This window comes from Pagrus major, chromosome 2 (genome assembly GCF_040436345.1).
Source record: "Pagrus major chromosome 2, Pma_NU_1.0".
NCBI classification, from domain to species: domain Eukaryota; kingdom Metazoa; phylum Chordata; class Actinopteri; order Spariformes; family Sparidae; genus Pagrus; species Pagrus major.
In genome coordinates, this window is record NC_133216.1 from 11,804,682 (window position 1) to 11,826,885 (window position 22,204).

Below are 22,204 nucleotides of genomic sequence, written 5' to 3' on the forward strand. Positions count from 1 at the left end.
TTATCCTGTTTTGGGGGAAGCAAGATCTGAGATCTCAGCATCTGCTCTCCAGCTTGGCACTGTGAGTGCTGGAGGCAAGGCACATCACCGCCGTTTGATTAAAGATTTATACCCTTTCAGACATGTTTTCTCTCATTTTTAGCAAACCCATATCTCCTGCGTTTTGCTGAGCGCTTTTTAAGGTGAGGGAGTGGCTCCTGTCTCAGTTGCTTTTCAGCGTCTAGAATCCGAAACAACTACGATGTGGATTTTTAATAAACGTTGAGTAAAATATGCAGCAATAACGGATTTAATGGGGCCAATATTGGAGTTATTTCCATTTTCTCACAATGAAACAGAGCAAATTCGTCACATTTTAAAATTTCTATTGATTTTCAGATTTTGGATTATCTCCAGTAAACGCATGAGTGGACAGGAGTTGAACTCCATTCGCTCTCTTCTCCAAACTAATGTGTAAAAAGCCTCCTTTCAGCAGATTTGGGGATGGCTCTGCACTCTCTGTGTTCCACTGTTGTAGCTCTTGTCTGTGTTGATTTGTTCAAATTCATTCAATAAATATCCACTTTTAATCAAGCCATTTTTATGTGAAAAACATCCTGAAGCACAATATTGTAGTCTAACAGATGGCAGTGCATTTGAATGGAAGGTGAATAATATAACCCTTAACAAGCAAAATCACAAACATTAAAGGTACATTTGAGGATGCAGCCTGCATTCCCGGCTCCATTTTGTTGTTTATTTCTCTGATTACCTCAGATGACACAGGAAAAGGTTGGCCAGCTGATGTTGGATGCAGATGATTTAGCATAGCTCTGATACAGTGTAATGGGACACCATGCTAAATGTCACATGTTTTAGTGTCAATCCTTCAGAATCTGCAAGTTCACCAAAAATGATAATTCTGGCATACATCTACTCTCACCCTCATGCTGATGGAAAGTCAGAGACAAAGTTTCGTTGCCCACAAAACATTTCTGGAGCTTCACAGCAAAACAGTGTTGCAGCATTCTCCTAAACAACTGAAGTAGATGAGGATTTATTTTAAATCATGAACAGCAACCAAAAAAATGTCTCCATGCAGCCCATCCAAGTGTCTGGAAGACCCTGAAATCCTACAATGATTTGAAAAGTTGTTATTTACACCCTCGACACGTGGTCAAGTTCGTGAACCCACGTCAGAGAAGGTCGCACTAACACTTTTAGCTTGCAGGCTAAAGTGAAGATTTCGGCTCTAAAAACGTGGCTCGAGTCTTTTCAAGTCAATGTGGGATCTCTGGGCTTCTGAAGACTTGGATTACCCCGGATGAACTGCATGGAGACATTTTATCATTTTTAGACATTTTATTTTTAGACCTGGTTTGGTTAGGGTTTAGGCACAAAAACTACTTGGTTGATTGATGATTAATAGAGTTTTGCAAACTAGGATCGTGATTGTTTGTTGTCCGGATCTAATAATCAGACCTTGAAGCTCACATCGCTACCGTTCCATTACATTGATCCATCTGTCCTCTGCTTTTGAACAGTGAATCATTCAGGGCACTCAGATACTTCAGCTCTTTTCATTTCCCTCGCTGTTGATGCTGCGGTTGCCATAGACACACAGAGATCTAGTTGAAAAAGTGGAAACAATCATAAACTCTGAATGTAGTGGCAAACGGTCAAATAAAAACCCTCCAGTCTTCTTCCTGCCTTCTTAATCACAGAGTTATACCCTCTTATTTCCTAACCTGTCGTCTTCGTTCTATCTGTCCTGAAAAATGTTTGCACCATGTACAAAATAATTACACTGTGGTTTCGCAGGCTGTGATTCATTGTAACAGGAAACCCTGCGAACACCAGCCATCATGCGTTGTGAAGTAGGATGGTTCAATTTTGCTCAACCGGAAAAACTAGTTCCCTCGCTATTGATTTCACTACAACTTCCCCTGTTGTTGTCGCTCTCTGTCTACAGGATTCATGCAACAAGTCCGGGCCAATTCTGCGGGGGAATGTTGAAAATAGTTCTGGTAATGGAAACCATTAACTGAGGTTAAAATAAGACAGGCAGGCTGAGGTATGAGAGAAAACAGCCTAAATCATAGCTGTGGATCACAAATGACCTCCTGGAAAGCAGTGAACATCACACACTAATGATATATGAGAGGAGTTATTTTTGCTTTAAAGGCTGTTGGTTCACATCCACCTGAGTGGGCTGTTTTCTACTGAGGGTGTCAGTCTGGCTGTGCCCTGCAGCCTTGGACAACACCAGTGATTTTAATTGGTCTCTCTGTCAGAGAATCAAAATGCAAAGCCTGCTCTCAGCCCTTTAATTCTCCACTGATTTGCCGGAGCAAAAGCTTAAAGAAGTTCCACTTTTTTTTTCTCTTTAAAGTCGTGAGATGCAAATGAGCAAAGCTGCAGGACGAGCGTGTCATCGCAAACATTTCCATAGTAGATGAAAAATTGGTTTCGCTGAGGGACGTCAGGAATTAGCTCCTTAATTAATTGGTTTTGTTAATTACTTTGTTCATCGATATTTCACACGGATGCCAGTAGATCATCTCGACAAAGTGAAGTAAAAATGTGAAATATTAAATAAAGTCACTTGAGCGGGCCTGAGGGTTAACCTCGGGCTGATATTGTTCATTTTTAATAAGGTGTGTTGTTTGCAGTAGACTTTTCACAAGCGAGTGAGTAAGAGACAAATGTGGACGGTGATTCATTACTCATGAAACTTGATGGAGTTGCTCACAAGCACATTATTATTGCTCTAAAGCCTCCGGAAATAGAGGTCTCCTCTCTGAATCGGAGAGGGTACTGGCTGTCAGGATTCAGGGGAGGCTGGGGAGCCAACCTCTGACCCCTGTTAGAGGAATGTGGCCGGTGTCGGCAAGGACGCCCTGTTTGAAAGGAGAAACATCGCCGTGAGGCCGTGCGGGGGCCTCAGTAGTTAAACCATCCCCAGAAGCAGAGACGCCACCCAAGGGATCGTTTACTGGAGATAATATAACCTGACTTTCAAGGAAATTGTGCTCTGTTACAACCTGTTTTATTTTTGTGGTTTTGGCAAAGATTCTTACAAGGTTACGATAACATTTTACTCACTACTATAATAGAGGCCAGGCAGCGTCTTGCACAACACTATAACTGAGTCAATGGAGACAAGAAACACGAGTCAAGACACCCAGTTTCACAGGAAAGCGACACACAATGTGTGTCATTAGAAAATTACGCAAAATGAAACTTGATCCGGAGAGCAGTTCTGTAGAAATAAAAGATTCAAACAACCGACAGTTTGACTAAGTTCACGTCTCTTTTCACCTTCAAACAACTTCTTTAACAACTGCATGTCCTTAAGATCAATATAGTCCTAATTTGTTTTGTAAAATAGGAAGTTCACTGGCAACACTTTTTCCATTCAAATGTTCTTGTACGGCACAGAAGCCGCGGGGATGATGTTCTTGGCGGATGGTGGGTGTTTTGAAGTTCAAGGACTCCTGATTGGTGAAGTTTAAGCAACTGAATAAGGAGTTTTATGCCATTATGTAACTTGGTGCCATCTCCCACGAGAGGTGCATAACGTTTCACAGCACTAGTTCACACACCACCAACTAGTCAGTGATTTTGTTGAAACTGGACCGATACCTTTACTTGTTGCTAAAGTGACCGCTAACTGCTGCTAACTGTAAATGACGTTAGTTGGTTAGCTCAAGCACCCGGTAAAGGTGCATTCCTTTGAGGCCAATTTTAGCCTTAGAGCAAGCTGTGGAGCTGTGTTGTTTGTTTTTTTGGCTACACTGTTGGCAGAGGACCTTTGGACTGCTAGCAGGAGGATGTTTTAAGATGGGCAGTGGATCCAGGCTCAACAGCCTCTATGGACATCATGACAGAGGTGAAGAGGTGAAGAAGCTGACGAGGATGTTAACAGAGGAAGCTAGAAAGAAGTCTGATGAGAGTTAGTTCCAGACTGGTCTCTTGTCAATGGCGAGAGCTTTGTAAAATAAAAGGCTGCAAGACAGATGCCAAACAATTCTGGGATAATATTAATTTCATCCTGTCTTGTTTCATTACTAAACTCTGATCTTTCCCTAACTTTCTTGACCTTATTGCTGTGAGGCATCAACGCCTACCACGCACTTTGAGTTGCCGTAAAACGTTGCATCATGCTTCAGTTACTTCTTGTGAAACATTTTGCAACTTGGCAGATATGTTCATAAAATTTCCCACTTCCCTCAAAGGTGGGGAAGGTGATTCTGGAGAAAGACAGTTGATTGTTGAGTCTCATTCCCAGGCAGCTGAATACCGACGCTTTGTGTTAGAGTTCGGGCCGGATATAAACTCAAAGTGTAACTGTTTGACGACCTGGGACTCAACAATCGACTATCTCTCATCAACTTTCTCCAGAATCACCTTCCCTACCTTTAATGTTGGGAGAAGGTTTGACAAAAGAAGGTCAAAACGGATGCAGCTGAGGCTGAGATAGCCTGACTTTTAGTCCTTAGTATGGGTCAGGCTCCCAAAACACTTCATGCAACTCAGTAGCATCTTTCATTAAACTCTCCTGTCTTAGTCATACCACATGGAGCATTGCGCAACTGCTTTCTTAGGCTGTGTTTTGTCTGATAAACTGATCTGTGTAATGCCTCTTTAAAAGTAATACAAGACTGGGGTTGGATTTACAACATGTCTGATGTACTTTGATGATGCTATAGGCCTTCAAATCAGCAACAAAGTTGATGAGTGAAATGTTTCATAACCAATATAAATGATGGCCCGAACTCTGAAAGTACGAAAAATGATGCATTCTTAATGCACTCATGTAAGATTTTGAGCAAGAAACTCAAAGCAGATTTAAGATCAAAGCAATCGCTCAAAGCAAAGTTAAGATGTTTAAACCTGTGGCAGGTGCTGCATGCAGAGGAATTGTAGTATAACTCACAGAATTTTCCCTGAACTCTATTAGTAAAAGGACAGATACGGAGCAAGGATTAGTGTTGGTATGCTGCTTAATATCACACATTTGTTTTCAGCAGTGTGAACAGGCCATTATGCTGTCCACGTATCAGTCCAGATTAATGGTTTGTTGTCCTTGTCGCAGTTACCAAGGCTGCTGGAAGATGAATGAAATGTGACTTGTTTCTGTAGAAAAGGGACACCGGTATACACAAAGAAGGAGATTTAACGAGGTTGTCTAATTTGAGATAGATAAAGGCAGTCCTACTCATTATCAATACATACAGACACCCGATGTGAGAAAAGGGTTGACATCGATGAGTAATTGCTTTACCCCTCGCCTCTATCACACCTCAGCACATCAACAGTATGCAATAGGTGCACTGATTTCCCCACATGAGCAGAAGGTAAGATTCTGATACAGCGACATATTAAAAGGAAAATACAATGTTTGAATGCGTCTGATTGTCGTGTATATCTTGGATTGATGCTGACAATTTTCCAAAGCAGTGTTTTGGATGTCTGAATATGCTTTTATTACTTTTTAAGTGATGTCTGGTTTACATTTGTGATAAAATGGGACGTGTGTCAGGTGAGTTGATTTCTGATATTCATCTGGTGCAAACAACTGCAGTGATGAACTGTGTTGTCAGGATATGATGAGAATGTGATGTGAATTTTGTAAACGTTCAGCACTGGGCCGCAAATGCTTGTTTTGGATATCAGTTAATCTACTAAAGCTGACGGTTATGTCCTCAAATTGCCTGTTTCCCCCTACTGTGCCCTGATTGGCTAGTACTTGTTGCCTCGGTGCTAGCATGAAAGGGTCTATTTTAACCCAAACAGTTATCTTCTTCTTAAATTCTTAAAATTTACAAATATTAAAATTATGACTCAAACGATAGCGATGCTAGCAGCTCTAAAAGACTGTACTCAAACAAAGCAGTGGTTTGAGATAAATGCTACTGCTAGCATGCTAGCATGCTAACATGCTCACGATGACAGGTTGGTTTTCGGTTAAATGCCCGAGATAAGGTTTAAGGTGTTTACATGTTTTGTTCTACGACATAAAATACATCATTAAATGTCCTACAAGTTAAGTATAAAGCGCTTATGTATCTTTTTAAACTGTGGTTGCTAACAAATGGCTAAATGAGACAACCAAAATGACAAAGGCCAGATCTCAGAGTGTCCTTGAACGCACCGGTGGCCAGTTTTCATGACAGTCCTCAGCAGCACATAATTTAAACAAATCATTTACAAAATCAGTGGCATGGAGTCATTCACCGTGATGGATTACCTGTCTTGAGCAAGATTCAAATCTTTGTAAGCTGATTTTAATAGTGCAAAGAAATGACTGGGAAATAATGTCTGGCTGGGAGACCGGAAATCAATCTGAAATGTTATGGTTTTCTCTGGAAAATAGCCAGTAAATTATAGCAAAGTATAGATGATTTGTAGCTAATGAGATGGAAGATGCCCAGCTCCCATTATGATCCTTTAAAGGCCTCTATAATAATACAGTATGTGCAGGAGAAACTCATTCAGCCCTGATGTTAAATATTTTCATGCTCGGAGGCGTGGCAGGTTCACAGGAGGTGTAAGCAGCCCATTAACCATGAGAGCATCCCGGCCTCGCTAGAGACAGCTAATCTTGTTTTACTTTGCAAATGCATTTGCTCGCACTTAATTGCAGCAGCAAGCAGTCTCTGAGTGGATCAAAAAACAAATTTGAGCGATTGTTTGGGCTGCTGTTGACCTCTAATAAATTTCGAGGTTAATCTGGTTAAATTAGTGACTAATAAATTCAATTTTGAAAATGTGGTTAGCACAGAAAACACCGGTGATGTAAGTCAGGGACAAAACAGGAGAAGTGTCACATTTAGCAGCTGTAATGGGCAGTGCAAAGGCATGAAGAGGTTTTAATGGATATCTCATAAGCGATTCTTCCTCACGCCAACGTCGCTCAAAAATAGGACTGCTCAGCCTGTTTTAGACCCGAATTTACCTACGATGACTGATATTTGCATGGTTGACTCAGACACTGCAGAAACTCTCTCTGCAGTGGATGATAAGCTGCACCTCTTGATTCAGCCTGACAGCAGCCCGACGAGCTTCTAATGCTTCACTGAGGCACTTAGGTTCCCCTTAATGTTTCCCATTTCAGCAGCATAAGGCCTGTTTTTGAACGCCACGTGCAGGATACGTCAGTTTGGCGGAAATGTTTATTTAATGAGCGTTGGATGTCTTTACACTGTGGAGATGACAGCACTTTCTAAATAGAATTAAAGCTGCATTACTCAAGATATTTATGTTATATAAATGGTTGCCACTGACCCATGATTATCACCCGACTCTGCAGAGCATTTTGGCGTCTTTCAGGATATTGTTTCGGTCTTCTGGTTTCTATTTCGTTTCAGTCTCTTAAACCTGGTTTGCAGCTGCAGCAGGCAGTAGTTTTTGGTGAAAAATCTCATAAAAAACACCTGTAGGCCTTCACTATCTGTAAGGGTCCTGTCATTTTTGTTTCATTGTATGTGTTTTCTAGGTTTTTGTGGTGTCTTTTGCCATTTTTTCAGTGTTCAGTTTTCCTTCGAGCGTTCTTGTGCTCCTCAGCAGCCTGATTTTCCCCCCACACATGTCTTGGAGCCGTTTAATTAACCGAGCCCTGAACCTGAGTTCTTCCCCAGTCTGCTGTCCCTCCACACATCTCTCCTTCATTAGCCCTCCCTGTTCCCAATGTTTTTGCAGCCTCTCAACTAATTCCCTGTTTCTAGTGTTTTGCCATTCATTACCCTCACCTGTGTTTCTCGCTTGACTCAACTTGCACCTCATCCCCTCATTAATTTAGTTTTTATTTAGGTTCAGTCTTTTTTACAGTCATTGTTGGGTCATCTGTTTTTAGTGTCCCTGATCCTGCTGCCATCTTTGCCTGTTTCCGTCATGTTTGCCTGTTCCTGTCGTGTTTCTCAGATCCTGCCATTTTTGCCTTTCCCTGTTGTGTTTCCCTGATCCTGCCGTTTTTGCCTGTTCCCGTCATGTTTGCCTATCCTGTCTTGTTTCTCGAATCCTGCCGTGTTTGCCTGTTCCAGCCATTGATCTCCAATCATATCTACTCTCATCGTGATACTATCTGCTAAATAACAGATGGCTCCATATCTGCAGATGGGTAAAAAAACTGTTTTGTACCAAGGTTACCAAATTGCCACACACAGTGTTAATATTTCAATGTCAAAACAATCAGTTAATGCTGCTCTTTATCACTTCTTCTCACACGGCCACATTGAAATCATTTGCATTCAGAAGCTAATTTTGGTTTTTTAAGTGGCAGTAGAGAGTTACCATGGATATTGCAAGGTAGCCTGTATTTTTTCAGATTGAGCTGCACTTTTTGATTCAGAAGGAAAAAAATAGATTTGCCCTTCAAAGACCAGAAAGTCTGATGTCCTCACCTCGCACTTGGGCAGGAGTGCTGGGCATTTCAATTAAAGATGGGGTGAAGAGGTCAGTCTTAGTTGGTGACAGTACATCCATTAAAAAGTTTCCACTTTTCAAACTCTGTGTTACTTACATGACTCTTGGTGAGAGGGTATCCAATCAATGCTCATCAAATACAATATTATGTAATCTATACTTGTAACCATGGGCTAAATCATCTGCTTACAAATTACAGGCATGCATCACAAGTCTCACAGCATTCCAAATAAACACCGTCTGTGTCAAGAATTATCAGGTTTTTCTGCTACTTGCTTTACTTTGTAAAAGGTTATTTAGAGTCAATCAGCCTCTGTAATAAAAAGTCATGAAATTCAGAGCCGTCTCACCAGAGCAGGTCTGGGGTGAATGGCACAGCTAGCTAATCTCCATATGAAATGCAAACAACAAAGGGGAAAATTAGCTGCAAAGAGTAATTGTTTGGAAGGAGGCACGGAGAAAGTAAAGCGCGAGGACAGAAGGGGACAAGTCAGCATTAGTAAAGTCTCGAACTGCCCTGTAAATGTCCCACGAGTTCACACAAAGTAGCTGTTTATCTCCAGAGTTATGAAAAAAGGATTTACAGTCAGTGCTCGGCAAGAGTATTTCCATATTGACTCCCTAAATAGAAGCAGAAATTCACAATCAAGCCAGGAGAAACAGCTCCTTGTTATTGGAATCATTTGATGAATGAATATTTTTATCATGTCAGAGTAAATAAATCGAGAAAAGAAGAACAAAAAAACAACAAGTACGCCCCAAACAAGTCAGTGTTACCGAGGGCTCAACCCTGTTATTTAAAAGTGAACCTGCACGACAGAGCAAACACACTAAACAGATGCAATGTATACAAGGCCGGATCTTAGATACAGGCTGTTTTTGTAATCCATGACACAGCCCCGGGCAGGTTTCAGTGTCATTTGCATTCTTTCAAACAGTCCCCAGAATGAAACAATGCGCCTTCCCTCCACCGCGAGTTCAACCGCAGCCAGCTCTGCACCACCCGACTGTCTCCCTCTGCAGCTGAAGGTGCATTGTCATGGACACGGCTTGAGATAGAGCCGATTGTTATGGTAACATCCGTTTGTTTGGAGGTGTGGTGTCAGTGTAGGTGTGGCTAATTGCACTGTGTTCTCGTAGGCCGCTGAGAGTGAGTATAAACTCTATGACTTGTTATCCAGAGCCCTGAGGGCGTTGGGGAGATAATGTCAGCCCGCCGCTCTTGTCCCAGACTGGTATTAAACCTTCAGGGCAAAGACGCTCCACATTCCAGAGTCAGGGGGCTTTAGCCGTCCCTCTTCTGCAGTGCAACCGCCTGTGTTTAAACAACCTTAATCAGATCTGTGTGTTGGACTGTTGAGGGAAGGGCTGGATCTGCATTGTTGCCTCAGACAATGGCCGGCTTTCTGGCAGCGGTGCGAGGTGACACCTGTAAGGTGCTTCTTTCACACCCTGCAAACAAGGTATTAGGAAGTCAGTTAGCGAGCAAACTTCAATTTACATGGCGCCATTCAAGGCCGAGGCCACAGAGAGGACATCAAGATAGACAGAGAAGAGCTTTAAATAAAGGTTTAATCTCAGCAAAAAGCTCAAGTGATTACAGTGAAATGCTGTTTTTAATTTGAAATCATTTAGCTCAATTAAATCTCCCATTAAGATTAATTTGTTGCCGTTGTAACGGGTTAAATATAATGTAAAATACTATAACTCAGCCCTGCCTGTAAAATGATTGGTTTGTTATTTGGCTTCTGTCCCTGGCATTTCAAGCTGACTGAATTGATCACCGCAAGATATGGAAGATGCCTCATCTCTAATTGTTTTGCGAGGGATTCACTTAAGACATCTAGCAAATATCGAGCAGTCTGAGTGGGAAATCAAGCAGCACCTGATGGAGGAGACGTTTTGGAATCACGCGAATCTGCTTAATTGCGGCAGAAAAACAAAGAGCAGTCAAACTTTGAGGCCGCTGAGGCAACTTGAAGCAGTTAATGAATTCAGCAAGAAAGAAATGCAACATGCAGCGTGTTTTGATGTACTCGTGTGTGTGTGACTGTCACCAATTGGGACCTGCAGCAGGCTCGTGAGCAGTAGTGCATTCAGAAATCTGACACTCCCTCAGAATAAAAGACAAGCCCTATTCTCTGTTGGAGACGAGCATACATTCAGAAGAGGAGCTGCAGATGTTTACTTCCTTCACTGCAAACTAGATATTTTGGACATGGCCCCGTATTTATTTCATGCCAAACTGGAAAAAGTACAGAGAGAGTTTGATTAATAGTAGCAATAAGATGAAAAAGCGTTTTTGAGGAATAAAACTGACAGGAACTGGCTTCAAGACACCAGCAGCCTGGTCACTGGTCAGACTCATAAAGTTTTCAATTTGCTTTCTATCGCCAGCAGTTCTCCACGATAGTCAAAATTTTACATCATTCATCAGAAGTTTTATTTTCATACATTAAATATCTGGGTCTTGTGTTATATGTTATATTCTCATCTAAGGAGGGAAATGTTGAGCGAGGCTGCAAAAACAAGTCTGCACACAGAGAGGCAGACCGTGTCACTGATGCATTAGAGTTTTATGCATTGCATTACTTCTTTCACGCTTAAAGCTGCGATAATCAGATCTTTTCTATGAGCAGTGGTGAAATGTATTCACTCAAATCTGAGGTACTTGTTCTTGAGTGCTAACCCTCTTGGATTAGCTGGAAAATGTGTCGTTACAAAGCTGAGAGCTGGCAGTTTATCCTGACATCATCAAAAGATGACTTTTTAGAGATATTTGGTTCTCACAGGACAGCGACACTACAAATATATGATGATCTTATAGTGTGTCATGCATTGCTGCAGATTAAACTCGGCATCAATATGTAAAGCAGTTGAAATGAGCTCAACCATAAACATCTGCAGCAGTAAAATGTAACATACACATTAATGCAGCAGTAATACGTAATCGTGAAACACTGACAGGGGAGCTTTTACTGCACAGTGAGTACTTTACATTTGATACTTTAATTACATGTTGCTGATTTTACCTTGGTGCGGTATTGAATGAAAGACTCGTAGACCTACTTAGAGTTGAGTGATTTTATTAAAGAGTCTGAATACTTCTTCAGCACTGTCTCTTAGCAATGGCTTCATGTGTGATGTGAAAAGGAAAAAATATCCAAGAGGACAACTGGTTGTGTGAATTCGAAGAAATTAATTGAACTAGAAGAAGTTGATCACATTTTCTTCTGTTTTGTCCTTATTATGATGTGTTAGGAGAACAGAGCAGAAATGTTCTGGTGCACAGACGATGACAGAATGACAGTGTTATTTGTTCAGTGATATTTTTAGTTTATATTAGAGGTAGAAAAATGATAATTGGAACCGATATACATCTGCAGTAAAAATGGCAAGTTTTTTCTCACTCGAATCGAAGGTTTTAAGGACAGAGGATGTTGTTCACTGTACGGTCTGTAAAGCCCACTGAGGCAATGTGATTGTGATTTGGGGCTTTATAAATAAAACTGATTTGATTTGATTTGATTTACCCAAAGTTTATGTGCTGCTACTCTGGTTTATGGTCTGTTTGCTTTTCTAATAAAGGTGTCTTGTGGGCTCATTACTTCTGCATGACACAAAAAACAGTCAGTCAAATATTGTGATGAACAGTGGTCTTTTAGCCCACTGTTTTAACAGGCTTTAACAGTCGGCGACTTTTCTGATTTGTTTCACTCTCACCGCTCTCATCAACTTGCTTTCAGCAGGTAGTTGTTTTCAGCAACAAAAATCAGAAACACATAGGTGAGACAGACAAAGACAGCAGCTAGCTGGTGAACATGGTGGAGCATTTAGCTGCTAAAGAGACAGATATTTCTCTCAGGAGGTGGAGGAGCCCGAAAACAGAGCCAAAAGGGTTGAATATGGGACTTACAGTTGTCAGGTGGCCGAAAACACGACTGCAAATAAATCATAATCTCGCTCCATACCTGTTGGATTGACATGTCAACATAGAAGATGATAGAAAATATGTCAAAAACAGCAGTTAATGCAGGTTTCAGTGACTGTTCGACCAACACACGAAGCTTCTTCTTCTCTGATTTACTTTATATTCGTGCATTTAAAAATGTGAAATATGTAGCTAATATTTTCGCACATCACCATTTCAAATTTGCTTATATAAAACTTAACTATAAATGCCAACATAAGGAGTCTCCTCAGGCGCTCAGTGACATGAGGAAACCTCTCGGGGTTTATGTCACAGTCACTCAGAGGCGTCTGTGGGGAATTGTGAGGTGATGTTTTGTAAAAAAGCTTCTCTCTGTTTGTGGAACTCTTAAAACTTTACTTGAACAGTTTATGTATTCATGGATGATGAGGTGCTTTTAGTTTGTTTTTATACAGCATTTTTTGTGGCAAGAGTGTAATTTCACTTACAAACAGGCACACGTAAGACAACAAAATCAATCAATCAATCAATCAATCAATCAATCAAACAAATAAAGATTGATTGATCGATTGATTGTGTCGTCTTACTGTGCCGGTTTGTAAGTGAGATATATTTTTCTCAAGTGACAGCAATCGATGCTTGGGTTCCATATCAACAAACAGCTCCACAACCCTCGAAATCTTGTCTGATGACACATTTTCTGAAAGCTAAATGAGAGCAGGATTACTGTAATGAATGCAAAGCTCAGAAGCAGACCATACAGACAGTGGCTCTTCTTCTTCTTCTGCTTCTTCTCCACTGTACAAACTACATTTCTGTGAAATCCCAGCAGACCATAAATGGCACCACCTGATTCAGTTGTTGTGGGAGGTAAAAATAAAAAGTTTATCTTTATATTTGATTACTTTGTCGTCTGTTTGATATTCTCGACATGCCCTTTTCACTCCAATATATCATGAGATTGTATCTCACTTCAGCTGGTATCTTCTCCTTCTGCTTTAAAGATTATCCCGCGAACAGAATGTCAACCTGCTTTCACCACTGTATTGTAAAAAAAAAAAAAAAGGAAAAAAAAGAAGAGGAAGACTCTGCAAATGATAGCGCAGAGACAAATTATTCCCCAAACTTTCCCTTTGAAATCCCGGCGCGGCGTGGAGCTCCAACTTTTTTAATTCTAGTTACAGAATTGGCATAACATGACTTATCTTTTGTTTAAGAGTTAATTTCATGGAACATTTGGGTGTTGCACGTCATTATGAGGAAATGGCGGAAACGTTCACCGCCGCATTAAAGAGGGATAACAAGAATCTACCATTCGTGTTTATTCTGGGTTGTTGCTCAAAGCATCAGCCTGCAGCAGGCGGCATTTAAGTGCCGCCGAATCCGCTGGCAAAGAAGCCGCCATTAGCTGACAAACCAACAAATAGTTTCAGGCTGAGGTGGGAAATAAACAATACTGACAGCTGACAGATGCCTGAGTTGTAGCAGACCGGTCTACATCTTCATGAATAATTTCTCTGCCTTTCATGTTGCCAATGAATTACATTTATGCATTTCCCATCCAGGTAATTTGGGAAAACAGACACAACCAGCAGCCAGACTAGGTCGAATATATCGCACAGCAACAGCTGCATCCAGTGCAGGCTGGAACATTTCACCTGTAATACATCTGATCTCCTCAGCCCTCAGTGTAATTGATTTTCCCTCACAAGATTTTTTATCCAAAATCAGCTGGGCAGGCTTCCTTGTCTTTTATATGAACTCCTCAAACAATGCTGAGAAAATTGTTGAGACAAAGAAATCACCATCATAATAGTCACTGCTGATCAAGACTTTGAGGTCTTTTAAGTCATAAAAGATAAAGCAAACCTTTCATACATAGAAAAGCGCCTTGTTCACGTCTCTCTTGGAAATTATTTTTTTGTAATTCCCTCTTTAGATGTGTTGTATGATCATTAAACACATTGATGTAAGACAGCAGAATCTCCTCTTCTTAATCTTGTGAAAAACAGCGGTGGTTTCTCTGCAGCATCTTCCCAACAGGTCGCAGGCCTGGAGGAATCACTTTCTTTCACGGAGCACAATGCCGGCGCAGGGAATTTGTCTCGGTGAATTTGCGCTGACATGCTGCAACACAGTTCCACAAGACAGGATTAACTGACGGCACGCAGGATAAAAAACGTCACACATGGTGAAAAGACATGCAGTACGATATTAGACTGTAAAAAAAAGCATCAGTACATGTTCAGAACTAATGGAAATCCATCAGTGTGACGGCAGGTTAATGCATAAATATGCACCAACAAACAGAGATGTTCTTGACCCTTTATGGAAGAAGTATCATCAGCCCAGAGGCCAAAATACCGTCGTCTCTCATGTGTGTTATTTGAAATATCTTTGCGTCTTTGCACGCTAACTTTTTGTTGTCTTAACTGGTCAAACTTTCTGTGCTTACATCCATCCAAAAGCACTTTTCCTCTAAGTCAGGAGAAGACCAGCGTGGCAAAATCACTTTCTTCACTAATTATTGTGTTGTTAAGAAACAGCACAACAGGCTCTTACTGCCACCCACTGCTTACTTCTTCATTCAAACTGTTTCTGTTCTTCTATTCATAAATTTGACAAAATAAATGTTAAAGCACCATGAAAGAATGAAAGAATGGATTATATGAACCAAAATGCCAGCCAAGTGGCATTAAAGCGTCAGCCAACAAAGCAAAGCTTGATGTGTCTGCACACTTTGGTAACACTTTATTTGAAGGCGTGTTTTTTTAGAGTCTTTATTAATGTTAAAAAGAGTTTTCATTAAGTGTTATTCTGTCAGTTATGACAGGTGTCATGTCTGTACTGCACGCCCTTTCAAATAAAGTGTTACCCACATAAAGTTGATATGATCTTCACATGATTAGATGTAATGTGAAAGGAGTTGCTCCTAGTGAAACCCACAGAGAATTATCACCTAATTCTGCTGTTTTGGCTTTAACAAAACACATCAGTGAGTGAAAAAGCTAAAAAAAAAAAAAAAACAACAACAAAAAAACATGTTAAGCTACCTGCCCGGTATCAAACGCTAAAAAGACAAAGTTTGGGACTAGCTGGTGAACACAGTGGAAAGTCAGATATATCTTTCGGGAGTTGGTGGAGACCAAAAATGGAGCAAAAATGAAATTGAATAGTGGACTTCGGGGGTTCGTTTGGGGTGACTTGACTACTCTTTATGAAAAGAGACAGCAGGATGGAGACAGATAACTTTTTGATGTGTTTTATTGTCCTCCGTGCACAAGCAGTTTCACAACACTGAACCAACCAATGAGGAGCTTGCAGCACTACAATTAAGGTTAATGTGAGAGAATCAGAGAGGTACAGTCAACAGGTTATTGTAACTGCATGTAAATATGCAAATAATGAAATACATGAATCAGCTTTATGGTACTTCTGAACCGTACACATTCATCAGGTGGTTAAACACAAGCTGGATTTGTAAAATAACTGTTTCCTTGTGGGCATTGTACATTTCTGCAAACCACAGATATGCTGAAACTTTACATTAAATATGTTGCAACTTCAGTTCAGTTTTCAGTTTTATGTTGGGACAACGTTGTGTTCTGGTTAGGTTAAGGCAGAAAAATGAAAATGTAAGGAAAAGATTTTGGTTCTGTCTTGGTTCTGTCGCTACAAACACGACCGAAACTTGCCCTGATGTCTCGTTTGAAAAATACCCAGTTTTTGGCCGCAAATTGTTCCAACCTCTTGTCAAGAATACGCAGTTTTGTTGCCGCTAACACAGCCAGAAATGGCCGAACACCACGATAAAAATCTCCAGTGGTTTTGCGCTGACAAACTTTGAAACCGCATCTCGAACAGCGGTCTTTCAGCCGTCGCACCACCACCATCCCCTCCACTTCCTGTCGTGACAGTCAGCTCACATGTAATCTGAACTTGCTCTCAAGTATCCATAAAGCATCAGTTGGTGCAGCTTTAAAGTCCCTGCTGATAAGATGCACACGAAGCGATGCTGAGTGAATGACATCAGTTAACACACACACATTTCTCATTATCTTGCACTCAAATTAAACACCAGTCCCCAGTCTGGAAAATATGCATAACATTGTGTGCATGCTAAATATTATTGGCTCACTTGCCATTTTAAGCCTCATGGAAACATAACAACCTGGCAACACAACATATGCCATTTGGTCTCCTCATTTGTTTTACTGTTGCTATCAAGAAGCACTTTCTATCGATCAGTTATAATAGAAGTGAGGTATGGCCGGTATGAGGAGCTCAAACAAAGAGATCCATTCTCCTTTTCTTTGTGTAAATGTGAGGATTAGTTGGGGGGAAAAGTTAGGCTCTACAGGGAACAATGAAATCAATAAAACAGAGACTCCTCGCAGAAAGAGAGGTAACTCTGCATCGACTGCAGGCTGCTCACACACTCAATCAGATTAACTAATGAAGCAATTATCGATCCAAAGTGGGGCTGCTGGCCGGCACAGGACTGGCCATTAAGTGGATCTTGCCTTCCCTTGGCCATGCTGCAAATGTCAGGGTCACTGTGTTCGCTGCTTGACACAGTTTACTGACGCCCAATCTGTCGAACACCGATCACTCGTCTGCCTCCCGGGAGAAGTTGGTGAACGCCTCAACAGGACAGTTGGAAGAATTTGGGGAGAGCTTCATGCAGGAATGCAAAGGAGAAGTGACCACTGCAGGGCTGCAGATGAGACTGTTTCTGTCTGGCTGCTGTTGTTGCTGAATTTCATTATTTTTATACACGACACACACCTATGATAATTAGTGTAGACCTGCGACACGAGCCAGTGAGGGAAGAGGGAAAAAAAAATCCCTGTCTGCATCGTCCCTGAATGTCAAAAATGTGTATTTTCATAGCCCGAGTCCATAGCAACGCAAGGTTGTTTGTTTCCATGCTCATAGCAGGAGCAGTGTCACAAGATGTCTCACAAGATGTCAACATCGGAGCGTTCATTCTTTCATCAAATAAAAGACAGCAGGCGCCGATGCAGTTCCCCCAATATGACATGATATATTGTAATTCATTAGTCTGTGTGTAATCTCTTTCTCCAGTCATGGGGACTGACTGAAAACGTTCTCCTGTGAATACAAATTTAACCACAGCTTCCTTTATACCTCTGAAAAAGAAAAAAGCCTGACATTGAGTTGTGGCAGCCTGCTCGCTGCTTTACTGTAGATGTTTTTTGAGGGTTCTGACATGAAAATTGTGAGGTTGTTCTTCATTGTTGTTTGGTGTTTTTTCAGTATTTAGTCCTTGACCGATCTCACCTGAAAGCCCAATTATTACCTAGATGTTATTGTTTGGTAATTGAACGCTGCGCTACTGGCTCGGTCATCAGTCAGTCTCATTCACTCTCAGCCACACGGAGAGAAAAAAGAAGAAGCAAATAGTTCTTTTTTTTTCACTCTGCGCACTGAGGCAGGAAAAATATTGCTTTGCGGTTAACTTCTAATCAAATTGCATTAGGTTTTCACAGCCTGTGCCCTCGCTCCATTTGCACAAACCATCACAGACCTACATGAATTTCACACCCAGGGTGAGGAATACTTACTTCTTCACCCCGATAGATTCCCCCCCCAACCCAACACACACTGTGCGCACACGCAGACACACACACGTTGTGATCAGACAAGCATGATCATGCAGTTACAGCACAGTGGTAAATCATTTTATTTGCACCAAGTGTGGTTTTAATGACATTTTACATGCTCTGATGTTATTTTTACCAACTTCTGAAATGGACTCGGTGGAAACTGTCACTGTTGTACCTGTTTTAGAGCCGTTCTTTGGTACTTTTCTTTTTCTCATCTATAGTCACGATCTATTCGTCATCACAGGAAGCCCAACTGGAAACCATGGCAAGTAAATATAGATAACTACTGACGTTACACAGAGCCAAATAATGAGTGCAAGTGTAGAGAGAAGAACAGCTCTGTCTGTGCCAAAACCTTCACATTAATTCTGATTATTAGCATAGTCATTATATGGATATTAATTATTGTGGTGCTGCTCTTGAATGTGCTCAAGGAAATAATTGAAAAGTAAGGAGATATGAGCAAGAATTTTAATAATTAATTAGGGATTAATTATTTACATGGACTTTTCTTCAATTATAATTAACCTTGGACCTACATCCTATAGCTCGCTTTACCACGGGCCGTCTGTCCCGTCGTTTCCTGCATGAAAAAGGAGCTGGTTGATTGAAAGCACCCCGATGTGTGTCTGCGAGAGTGTGTGCGAGAGGACATGTTGGAGGCAGCAGAGTGTACATGTACATTTACTCGAGTGCAGCAGCAGTTAAGTACAATTCGGAGCTCCTGGCTCTTTCCATCTTGGCAGACATCTACTCTTACTCCACTTCACATTCAGACGTTGTACTTTTCTACTTCACAGCCCTTATGTGATGGCCGCAGTTACAAGTTACTTTATAGATTCAGATTCTCACTGTGATAAGCTCATAAAATGTCACTGTTGTCAGATAGAAAATAACAAATAAATAAATAAAGACAAAATCTAAATGTCAGCTTTTCAGAAACTGCAGCCTCGCATATCTTGATGACACAATACGTTTCTGACATTGACCTGACATTGAAATGAGTCACCAGGATAACGGTCAACATTTAGCAAACCACACATTGTGTCCATACGTACGTGACATAGAATGTTTACCATATTGACATCTGTATGTTTATATGATTATTACAGGCGAAGAGGCTGCCAAGCTGGTGACCCCAGTTCACAGCTGCATTTCGGCATTTATAGGCATGAAACCACTCCGCCTCAGCACAATTTCCAGCCATGTTTGTGACACAAAAGTGGGTATTTTTGACAGGAAGTCTGAACTTCTCCATTTCTGCCATTGGCGACAAAAGTGTGTGTTTTAAAGGAGAAGTCAGTACAATTTCTAGCTGTATTTGTGGCGACAGGAGCGGATATATTCGACAGGAAGGATATCTCCAGGCTTGTTTGTGGTGACCAAAACATATATTTTAAGCCAAACCATGATGTTCTCCTGGCCCTTACCAAGTGTTTTTTGTGCCAAGACCAAGATCAAATAGAAATTTGGCTTCTCATCCATGTATTTAGAGTGTTTGTGCATTTTTCTTGTATATAGCATGTGTTTTTCTTATCTGTTCACACTCGTTTAATGTATTTTGAGATGTAGATAATTTCTTTTGATACGTGACTGAAACGATTAGATGATCGATCAAGCAGTTGACAAACAGAAAATCAATCCGCAGCTGTGTACGGTGTGTCGATTGATTTTGAAAGCAGAGATGTTGAACATTGTGTTTTCCAGCTTCTCAAATGTGAAGTTTGGCTGCTTTTCTTGAATCGTGGTACGCTGAATATTTTTAGCTTTTTCCACTGTTGATTAAAAACGTGACCTTGGGCCATGTTCGACTACTTTACGATTATCCTTGGCAGAGTCTACTACTCTAGTACTGACGCTCACTAACGTTTTTTTTTTTTTTTTACAGCAGTTTAACTTTAATTGCAGGTTCAGGGTGAGGGTATGTGCTCCACCAATGGGGTTTTGTGCATGAGACAAGTCTGAGGTGGGGCTTGATTGAAGGTTTCCCTCTCTGTGTGTGTGTGTGCAGAGTGTGTGTGCATGTTGGAAAGAGGAGCAAGGGAGGGTGAAGATGAGAGTAAAGGGGGGGTGAGAGGAGGAGGGTGAGTTGAGTGTGTGTGTGTGTGTGTGTGTGTGGAGGGGGGGCATCTTGAGGAAAGGGGTGGGGTACACTTGTGTGTGGGAGGAGGGGGGAGGTGCTGCTGGAGGGGAGAGGAGGAAGGTGGTGGTGGGTGGGGAGGGAGGAGGGGTGTATCAGGGGCGGAGCTGCCCACAAGCACCCCCCCCCCACCCCCACCCCCGCCCTCGCGCTCCGTCTGTGAGCCCCTCGCAGTTACCTGTTCTACCAGAACTGATGTGAGCGCGTGTTGGCGAGCACATGCCACGTTGGGAGAGGAGCCTGAACCTGAAGTGAGACACAAGGAGCGTTTTGGGTTTTTTTAAAAAAACAAAAAAAACAAACAACCTCACCCACCTGAAAGAGAACAACTCGACCAAGTGGTCCTAACAAAAACCTCTGACACGAACCGAGCCGCAGGAGGATCTGAGAGACTCGCGAGGATGCACTTGTTGTCCGCCAGCTGTGTGTGCGCCCTGCTCGTCACCGCGCTCCTCCGCCGAGGTAAGCCATTGTCTCATTACACCGGCCGGCGGTGCTGCTCACGCGGTGCCGCAGGTATGACGGGAAAGTCCCGGCAGGTGCCTCTGAAAACTTCAGCACACGGCTTATCGATCACATTTCCGGGGAGAGGCGGAGCGGGGCACGCGGGTGGCTCCTGCTTATAAGTTAGCGAGCGGTGTTATAGTTCAGTATTTGCTCTTTTTTATAGGAATGTTTTTTTTTTTTTACTCGCAAAATCAAGCACACATTATTCTGTTATTGTTGTTTTGGCATCTTGTAAACAACACATAATGCAGAAATCCCTCTCTTACATATCTAAATGTCTATAATGTGTGAAATTCCTCATTATTCTGCGTCCCCTGCTTATATAAGTATATGAAAAGTGACTTTCTTGTCTATAAACTGCTTATGAGACATGAAATCCATTGTGCCACCCTGTTTTTCCCTCCCCCTCACCCCCCTCCTCCCTCCCCATGATGGGAGAGGCGGGCATCATCATCATCACCCATTCTTCACATGTGCTCCTGGCATGATGTCATCGTGATGCCTCATTTTTTGGAGTGTGTGTGTGTGTGTGTTGTATGTATGTATGTGCTTTCGCAGGCTGTTGAGCAGAATGATGCCGCGTTCACATCCTCTCTGATGTGTTGTAATTATGGGTTGCCTTGTTGGGTGGAGGGAAAGCGCTCCTGACAGGCTCCCTCTAGTAATTACACGTAGGATAAGACTCTTTTTTATTTTTTTTTTGCATGTGGGCAGTTGTAATGGGTTGCACAAGTGAGTGCCTCCAAGTTGAATTGGGTGCAGCAACTCCGCATTAAGTGCTGGCTTTGAAAAATAGAGTAATTTGATGAAATAAAGGCTGGGTTGTTGTGTTTTTTTTTTTGTCTGTCTCCAGACTTCCTTGTTGTCTGCTCCGTCGGGCCAACAGGTAGCGGCACCATGTGTTCACATCACTCAGCCAGGCCATTAAGCAAAGGCTGCACAAGGAGCTCAGAGCACTCCCTCGGATAAGGAGAGGGGCGGAGAGGTTGATCTCACTGTACTCCCTTCGACCTCGTCACACTACAGTGGCGCCTGTTGTTGTAAATTAACACCACACAGCACCTATCAGTCAGGCTCAGGTGGTTTGTTTGAGAGGAAACGAATGGTCCCTTTTAAGGTGGTTAAGGTTTTTTTTTACGCTGCAGTGCCGTGTGCTTGAGACCGGAGGAGAGTGCACTGAGTTGGTAATGAGGTTAGACTTTTTACGGCCCCGTCCACTCTGGTGTGTGTGTTTTAGCAGACGTGATGGTCAAAACATGTGTGTGTTTGCTGACACAACAGATGGCCGGTGCCGCCTTGGAGAGAGTGACCCCCGTGAGGTTTCTTTAAAGAGAAATATTCATGTTCTGGCCTCAAAATCTGACTGAGAGGGTTTTATTGAGTTTGGGATTTGCAATAAAACCTGCATCGATAGTTGTAATAAAAAACAGGCCTGTGTTTATTATATTTGAACAGATGAAAAAGAAAAAAGCAGCAGCTCTTGGGGAAGGGCTTCCTGCAGTCAAGGCCGAGGCATGGCCGAATCCAGAATGGGAAACAGAGCCCCTGAATTACTCCTAGAGCAAACACTCCAGAAAGATGCATCTGTTT

At 41.9% G+C, this 22,204-nt stretch overlaps 1 protein-coding gene across 1 annotated transcript in view; it reads left to right on the forward strand.

Annotated features, from left to right (window-relative positions):
* The first annotated feature begins 20,274 nt into the window (after positions 1–20,274).
* The window catches only part of LOC141014652 (CD166 antigen homolog A-like), a 43,373-nt gene continuing 41,443 nt past the window's right edge, over positions 20,275–22,204 (forward strand). The window contains exon 1 of the mRNA XM_073488536.1: positions 20,275–20,569. Coding sequence (XP_073344637.1) covers positions 20,509–20,569 — 61 coding nt within the window. The 5' untranslated portion in view covers positions 20,275–20,508. The remainder of the gene's footprint in view (positions 20,570–22,204) is intronic.